This window comes from Nannospalax galili, unplaced genomic scaffold (assembly GCF_000622305.1).
Source record: "Nannospalax galili isolate Female #2095 unplaced genomic scaffold, S.galili_v1.0 scaffold700, whole genome shotgun sequence".
Lineage (NCBI taxonomy): Eukaryota > Metazoa > Chordata > Mammalia > Rodentia > Spalacidae > Nannospalax > Nannospalax galili.
The window spans coordinates 259,271-268,301 of record NW_008346151.1 but is presented as its reverse complement, the minus strand read 5'-3'; the positions used below and the strand labels follow the sequence as shown (position 1 = coordinate 268,301).

The window sequence follows — 9,031 nt, the reverse complement described above, 5'->3', positions numbered from 1 at the left end:
GAGATGCATCTTAGCTCTGGAAATTGTTATTGAATATGTCAATGCTGTTGTAATGAAATGCTTCTTCTGATTGTGTGGTTATTAAATAATTAAAATAAAATAAAATATAAAAATACAAAGCATCAAATTCCATATAGCAATTTACATTTAACCCACCTAATTCTGTGGTACAATATCTGAGGTTTTACCAGGTTCTGTTGGAGGAAAAATAACTGTCTTGCTTCTAATTTCAACTTTCGTAGAAGGGGGCTTTGTTACTGGTTTTGTCAAATGACTAATGGAAGGCTCAGATGCTGGGGCAAGAATTCCAAATGTGCTGGGGGCCAAATTAGATAAAAGTTCTTGAGTCAAATCTTCTTGAATTTGAACTTTTACAATTTTCTGAAATGAGCCAAATGAATAAGACACAAAAGCAGTTATCAGTTTATAAGACACATTCTCATTTTTAAGTTATGGTAAAGAAATGTCAAACAAATGAAACACTGATGAATTTAAAATTAAAGCTTAATGAGATCTCAAAGAAGGAAATCTTTAACTATTTCCTCTTTCCCCATTACCTTCTTTTCCCTTTGTCTTTCCTTCTTCCCCTTCCTTACTTCATGGTGTGTGTGTGTGTGTATGTGTGTGTGTCTGTGTGTGTATGTCCATGCCACAGCACTTGTGGAGGTCAGGACAACCTCAGGCATCACTGCTCACCTTCCACCTCATTTTAAATAGGGTCTCTTGTTCATCACTGTGTATACCAGGCTAACTGACTAGTGAGGTTCTGGAGATTCTCCTGTCTCTGCCTCCAATCCTGCTGTAGGAGGCACATTGGGATTAGCAGATGTATACTGCTATGTCTACCTTTATGTGGGTTCTGGGGATCTGAATTCAGATTCTCACATTTATGAGGCAAGTGCTTTACTCACTGAGACACATTCCTGATCTCTTTTCTCCCCCTCCCTCCCTTCCCCCCTTCTACCTTCCCTTCCCTTTCCTTTTCCTTCCTTCCTTCCTTCCTTCCTTCCTTCCTTCCTTCCTTCCTTCCTTCCAGTCTCTCTTCTCTCTCTCTCTCTCTCTCTCTCTCTCTCTCTCTCTAAAAAAGCAAATATCACTCCCCAAGAAAACTGTTCTGATCACTAAGGGCACAATTCTGTACTAAGTACTCTGATTAAGCATAGCTACTTGACTTTCATTTGACTTCTGAAATGTAAATGTTAATAAGGATTATGAAACTGAAGCTACAAAATAAAGGAAATGTTGTTTAGAAAAACAATTCACAAGTACCTTCTGTCCATTATCACAGTGTATATAGATCAAACCACTCCATGGGAACATTGACTGTTTTGTGGATAGGGAGGAATTAGGACTCACAAGAATTTGTAGTTTACTCCTTAAAGAAAAAAAAAAAATTAGTAAGTACAGAGAATATTCTGTACTTTCACAGCAGTAATGACAAGAGTTACAAATACTGTTCTGTCAATAACCAATCATTTCCTCTGGCTGGGAAAGAACAGAGGATGTAGTCAGCGCCCTCCCTAACTTCCTCACCTGGGTCATCTGGCCTCAATCCCCAACAAGGGCCAACAAAAAGAATACCATGAATCCTTGAGTCCAAGGGAAAATTCATGTGATTATGCACCATTGCACAGAAATACCATCTCAGAATCAATTCTATATAGACCCATACTACATAAGCTCTGAGCCACTTGATGATATGGATGATATGGTCACAGCACAAAGCAAATTAATAACTTCCAGTAAATTGGAAGAAAGGGGAAGAAGAAAATTGAGGGGGGGATATATACAATTAACTAGTTACTAATCTTCTCTGTGTTGAGGGCCATGGGTGCCAAACTTAACTTTAATTGAACAGACCAGATTTGTAGCTACAAGAAATTAAACATGTCAAAAATGGCATGGCAAAATTACTTTCCACTGCTATGAAGCTACAGAGTTATTTGTGAAATACCCGCTCTAGCATCTCCCTATCCTTTCACTCATTAGTTGGCAAGGGCTTGCTGCAGTTGATAAATACTTAGTGCAAGCTGAGCTGATTGCTTTATTCTTAGCAATGTCTCTCTGGGGATTCCCTGTCCATATGTTAGCTAGCTCACAACATCAATCCAGTTATTATGCACATTCATAATTTTGCAAATGTAAACAAACTCTATGTTGTTGTTCTTCAAAGCTATTAATCACAGATAGTGTGCCCTTTAGATGGGAGAGTTCTGTGTTGACCAGGTAAAATCCCTGGAAAGCTGCAGAGCTGTGGATCACCTCCTATCAGTAATCAGACTGTCTGCAGAAAGCACCTGTGTGTGATTGCTAGTCCTAGAAGTCTCCTTCCTAGAATACTCTGTTAGAAAATAAGATAGATTATAGCTCAGACATACTACAAATGAGCAAGTTCTGACTGAAAAATACCTTTTAGGAAAAAATCAACAGAATGCACATTTCAAACTACAGCAACAGAAAGCATAACAGCTGGGCTTTGGAGAGACCAATAACCTCACCACATACCTGGTTTTATTTCTTGCCTTGCAATTTTGTGAGCAGAACAGTGTGTTAGAAAACACTCTGATGTTTTCCATTCCAGGGTCTTTGTTCCACATAAAATACATTTCTTTACAATCCCAGGGAATCTATCTGGCTGTGTGTAATCTCTATTCCACTAAAGGGAGTAACTCTTGAACTCACCATGTGTCACAAAGCCAGTTATGTACTTTGCACATTTAGCACACGGTAAACTTCTACTCAACAAATTTATTTATTTTTGCAGTTACAGAGAACAGAAATCAGAATCTTGCCTTGCACATACTAGGCAAGTGCTCTACCATCAGGCTATATATTAACTCTACACAACTTTACATGACATGATTTAGTCCTTTAATTAGGAAGAGGAAAGGAATCAGTGGGAGTGGGAACAGGAGGTTAAGTATGATCAAAATATATACATGTATAAAAATGTTATAATGGGGGCTGGAGACATGGCTCAGCAGTTAAGAACACTGACTGTTCTTGCAGAAGATCCAGGTTCGAATCCCAGCACCCACATGGCAGCTAACAACTGTCTGTAACTCCAGTTCCAGGGGATCCAACAGTCTCTGTCCTTCACACGCATTGCACGACATGAGTGCACTTACCTACATGCAGGCAATACACGCATACACATAAAAATAACAAAATATTTTTTAAAAAAATGTTATAATGAAATTATGTATAATATGGGCTAATAAAAAATGTTTTAAAAAGGTCGCCATGATAGCATCCAAATAATAACAGAAGAAAACAGAGGACATACTTACTCTGGTGCAATAAATCCATGTTGTGGTGTGACTGTCAAGCAATGTGCTGGCCAGTATAGCTCAAATTTCAGTAACCTGGCAGAATTATTTATAATCTGAAAACACCCAGTTTTTGCCATGTCACCTACTGTATCAATAGTGAAAAAGACAAATGTTAGTAATAAATCCTAAGCAAATACTAGTATAATAGCTTATTTTGCTTTTTGCAACTGCTTAACTATAGGAATTTCAAGTCTTTGCTAAAACAGGTCTACTTGGTAACTCTTAGAAACCACCAAGTTAGGAAAAATACAAATCTGAAAAGTTATCATGACCTGTTTTAACTTTAGGACATAGTTGTTCCTACTCTAAACGTTAAATACTAGTGCTTTATTTTGAAACCTGTAAAACTTGGAACTTGGTTTATGACAAGGAATTCTTATCTTCTCATCCCACCACATCTGTAAGACTTTTAAGGAAAGACCCAGTTGATGCTTTCCTGAGACTGATGGCTGCAGCAGTGGAGCTCTTTTCCCTTCCTCCTGATTCTTTTAAACTATCCAGTTGGGAAAGGCTGTGAGACTGGACCCCAGTCAATGGGGAAAAGTCACAGTACTCTTGGGTTAGGGATAAAAGCCCCCCAAGCTTCCAGGTCTTGTGTGCTTGCTGGGTCTGACTGACCATACAAGTCACCTTTCTGCAAATGTAAAAATCTGCCTTGTCAAATTACTTTTGCTTGGTCTCTGTGTTCTTTTGTGTGGTATTGATGGGGTCCTTGGACCTTGGATTTAATTTCTAACAAATCTAATAGGATCAATGTTAAGTTAATAAACAGCCAAGTATCCAATGAGCTCCCCAGGTGGGGTAAACTCAACTGCCAGGTCTCAGGGGTGGGAGCTAGTCTTAGATGAGCCATTAGCCCTAAATGCATGTGTGTTCTAAGCCACAGATACAGAGGTGCAGACCCAGATTCCTAAAAATATTGAGAAATTCTTACTGAAATACTCACAAGTAGAAGGAGCTACCAGAATTAAGTGTTCTGGGTGGATAGCCCACATTTCTTCTGAAGTTGGTGTACTCTGAGATGCATGGGCAGTTTGTGAGAGAAAAGGAGACCTTTGGGGGCCTTTAACTGGTAAAACATCCAAAGAGACATTGCCACTGTGTCTTCCAAAAGCTCCTAATTCACTGAAACAATTATTTAAAAGCAGAAGTCAGAGACATTAAAAATGATAATTAAATTACTTTGTATTTTGTATTAATTCTTCATCAAATAAGCCATTAGGACAAAACTAAACTAAAATACTTTTTAGTGAATAAAGTATGCTTGAAAGTAGTCTGCTAGCACTTGGGAGGCAGAGGCAGGAGGATCTCTGTGAGTTCGAGGCCAGCCTGGTCTCCATTAGCAAATCCAGGCCAGTTGCGGCTACAGGGAGACCTTGTCTCAAAAAGACCAAAAAAAAAAGTAGTATGTCTGGCTTGGGATGTAGCTCTGAGGAAGGGTGCTTGCCAAACATGACAAGTCCTAGATTTGACATCCAGCACTGCAAGAGAAAAAAACCTAGAATGTGGGCATTATTAATTACACCAATATTACAGCTACTCTAAACAAAAATAAAAGCCTAACTCAAAGTAAGAGTGGGCCCGAAACCCAAAGGACACATGTTCCCCGAGATGTCTTTCAGAATTGTACATATGAACCAGGTCACACTGACATATTTATTCCAAAAGGTTTCTCCAGCCTTGTTGGGGCAGTATAAAGTTTTTAAGCTCAGCTCCACCCTTATCTCAATAGGCCTTTTCAGCCATACTATCTTATTCATCCAAGGTCCACATGTTCTTCCCAAACCCCACAGCTTCCAATGGGTGGGTGTGCTGCTTGCAGTGCTTTGATATGCTAATTCACAAGTATACACACATTATCTTTTTGGGTGCAGTACCAAACAGAGGATGCCAAGGAGGTGTCCGAGAGCATGGTTTTGCTGGAGTTAATTAAAAGTCATTAGTTCAGATTATGTCCATTAATAAAACTCACTCCAACAAATAAAAAACTACAGAGTAAGTTACAGAGTATACTAAACTTTAATCAGAAAATTTGGTGGCTTCCATCGTTTCTTTTATCTGGCTTCTGCATTTTAAATCTCTTAAAAGATTTACTGGAAAATAACCCAACAGAAAAACTAAATGGTAGCACTTGCTTTTAATCTCAGCACTGAGGAGGCAGAAGCAGGTGTATCTCTATGAGTTTGAGGCCATCCTCATCTACACAGTGAGTTCAGGTCAGCCAGGACTACACAGTTGAGACTCTATCTCAAAAAAAAAAAAAAAAAAAAAAAATTAAGAAAAAACTAATTCTTAACATGGCTGTAACTGCACAATGATAATCTGTTTCACAAGAGTGATACTAAAGTCCATTGGAACAACAAAGTCTTCTGGATAAAAGCTACAGTAAAAAATGCTAATACAGTATAGGAAGATTCTTATTTTCTAGTAAGCCTTATAAACAACTGTAATATAACCCTATTTTGTAATCATAAAAGCACACGTCATAATTTAAACTTCTTTGTTCAGTGTCAAATTCTTCTACCACAGAGGGAGCTCTAAGAGTTTTATTTCCAATCTATACTTAGCAGAAAAAGAGAGGGGAATCCCAACTCTTCCTCTTTCCAGGACACTCTCATCATGGTTTTTAAATCACTTTTAATGAACCAGAGAAACAAAAGAAGCATGAGACAAGAGTCAGACCAATTAAAACAACTGTTGGTTCTTCAAAGTTTTTTCTTACTGAAGATGAGTCCCTGACCACGGTGATTGTCAAGGTAAGTCTTGATATATGTAACTACTAAGTGTTTTTTATTTTTAGTTTATGTTTATGAGTATATTATCTGCATGTAAGTTCACCCATGTTATGCGATGCCTGCAGAGGTCAAAACAGGGGGTTGGACCCCTGGAATTGGAGTTACAGACAATTGTTATCCGCCACGTGGATGCTGGGAATCGAACCCAGGTCCTCTGTAAGAGTAGCCAGTGCTCTTAACCACTGAGTCATCTTTCCATCATCTTTAATTATTCCTTTGCATATCTTTGATCAAAACTAAAAGCACAGGAACAAGAATAGGTGGGATGGCAGAAGACAGGCAGATGGGAGTATTGCTGGCTGTTGTTACTGAACTCAACAGGACACTAGCTAATGTGTACAACAGCAGCACTGGGCTCCGGAGACAACATATGATGAGATTAGTTGAAATTGAGAGACTGAGTAAATGCTTATGATAATAAGAATAGGGATAATTAGAGAAAAAGGTATAATTATGGGAAGGATACAGTCCAGTGTCTGATTAGAATTGACGACACTGGCATAAATTCATGTTTGCTTTTTTGGACATACTTATAAACAGAAAGATACATATGCATGCAGATTTTTATATTAACTCATGTATTTCTTAGCTCTGTCAACACAATGGCCCAGGATACAGCAACACCACAATGGGATGAGCCCACTCAGTGTCATTCCCTGGTTTCCAATGTCATTCTCTACAAGAAGGAACCATACCCTTCTAAGAGAAAAAGCTATTCTAAAGCTGGGCAGGAAAAATGTCAGATAAGCCTAGCGTATCTTGCTGTGGTAATTAATGAATAAGAGAATGCTCAAAGAATGATGTGGGACCTATCAAAAGGAACAAGGAACCAGAATACAAGACTAGAGAACGGTGAGTCATACTGAATCCACAAGCCCATCCTAGTATTAGAGTAAGTACATGTGCTGGATAACTTTGGTTATCAACTTGACAGACCCAGGTAGAGGGAGCCCCAGTTGGGGAATTGCCTGCATTGGACTGGTCTGTGGCCATGCCTGTGGGGCATTTTCTTGATTTTTGAGTGATGTGGGAGGGCCCAGTCTACTGAGGGCAGTGCCACCCCTGGGCAAGTAGTCTTGTATTGTATAACAAAGTGGGCTGAGCATGGGTTGGAGGACCAAGCAAGTAAACAGCATTCCTCCAAGGCCTGTGTTTCAGCTCCTGCCTCCAGATTCCTGACCTGAGTTCCTACCTTGGGCTCCCTCAGTGACAAACTGTGACCTGGGAGATTTAGGTCAAATAAACCCTTTCCTCCCCAAGTTGGTATTTTGGTCAGAGTGTTCTATCACAGCAATTGGAGGCAAACTAGAACAGTACATAAAAAGGGGAAAAATCAGTTTCTTCTTCACAGTGGACAGCTAAATAACAAAAGTAGAAAGAAAGAATAAAAAGAAATACCATGACAGTAATAATAGGAATCAGACAATTAAAAATGGAAGCAAAAATATTTGATGACAATCTCTGAATATTTGTTTAAAAAACAGTAACTCTGTGATGGAGAAATTTGGGAGACACTATTAACTAAGTGATAAATAAATATATTAGTACTGCCAGGCAGCATGGCTCAAGTCTTTAATCCCAGCACTCAAGAAACAGAGGCAGGAGGATAATTGCAAGTTTGAGGTCAGCCTGGTCTATATACAAGTTCCAGACAAGCCAGGGCTACATAGTAAGACCCTGTCTCAAAAAGAAAACAAAAACAAAAACAGGACAAGTCAGCACTGCACATCACCTGAGAAGATGCATTAAAAAAAAATTAGTTCTTTCTTTGGTGTTCTGCTGAAAGTGTCAAACCTGAATCTGCGAAATGAAACTGAAGCATGCTTTAGAAACTACTCTGCTCTCCGCCAAAACATCAAACTCATCAGTAAATAAATAGTGCTGGCCTGCATCTTTTTGATCCTTTTTATTGGGGATACTCAAAGAAAAAAGAAAAATGACTTGGACAAATCTGGTAATCCCCCAGCAAATATACTAGTATTCTTAACTTTGGAATCTTTCTTAACCACGTGTAGTATTTAAAAGAATGATCTGTTTGCAACCGTTTGTGGTGAAGAAACCAGAAATTTATGAACCTATGAGATATCATTTTTTTAAGAATTATCATATAAATTATTGGCAAACTATAAAACAACTCTTATGGTTGAGATGGCTTCCCCTTTTGTCAAATGCACAACACAGAGAATGTGTATTAAATTTGAACCATAGCACAGGTATTAATGTTGCAAAAAAAAAAAAAAAGATACCTAGGAAGTACCACAGATAATCTCAGACTTTGTTTAAAATTATCAGGTATAAAAATTACTTTTCTGAAAATGAATCTTGTAATAAGCCTTTACAAACTGAATTTCTGCATAACCATGAAAACGAAGTTAATTATATGTTGAAAACACTTAGAACTATGAACTCCTTCTTAAACTGTGTACTCAGCTTGCTAAATATTAACAGACCTTTAAGAAAAACAATGTAATCAGTCTTACAACGCTTTGTAATCCTGAATGCTTAGCTTTAAATCTTATACCCTACTGCCTATTTGACTGAGTTATTCCTGGACTCAGAACAATGTATGTGTATGTTGTGGTAATTAGACCTAAGATCACCCAGCTGAAAGCAGAGATGAAGCTGAAAACCTTTCCCCCACAAATGTTGAAGCAACATATGGGTATAGGTTGAGGACATCTATTTATGGTTTTACATGCTGTTCTGAGTGAGTAGAGTCAGAAAAACAACTTCTTCCTTTGTAAAACTCTTATCAAAGATTGCTTATGCTGTTCCCATTCTGTTCAATGCTATTCAATAAATATGAAAGGAAGCCCTTTATTAGAATGGACAGAATAGAATATAAACAGAACACAACAGCGCAGAAGAACACACACAGATCTGAGAGAAATGAGAACACTCAGA

The 9,031-nt window shown here is 38.3% G+C and overlaps 1 protein-coding gene across 8 annotated transcripts in view; it reads right to left on the bottom strand.

Annotated features, from left to right (window-relative positions):
* Cep192 (centrosomal protein 192) overlaps positions 1 to 9,031 on the bottom strand; it is a 114,399-nt gene that overhangs the window by 32,200 nt on the left and 73,168 nt on the right. For 5 of the 8 annotated variants that reach the window (XR_003851018.1, XM_029568062.1, XM_017800484.2 and 2 more), the window contains exons 36-39: positions 4,279 to 4,457; positions 3,291 to 3,417; positions 1,270 to 1,375; positions 177 to 381 (exon numbers count right to left, since the gene is read on the bottom strand). Coding sequence is in view for 7 of the 8 variants with exons in the window: in XM_029568062.1 (XP_029423922.1) it covers positions 177 to 381; positions 1,270 to 1,375; positions 3,291 to 3,417; positions 4,279 to 4,457 (617 nt within the window). In the remaining variant the exon portion in view is untranslated. Of the gene's footprint in view, positions 1 to 176; positions 382 to 1,269; positions 1,376 to 3,290; positions 3,418 to 4,278; positions 4,458 to 9,031 lie in introns of those variants that run through there. The other 3 variants (XM_029568064.1, XM_029568068.1, XM_029568067.1) reach the window with 2 other exon arrangements.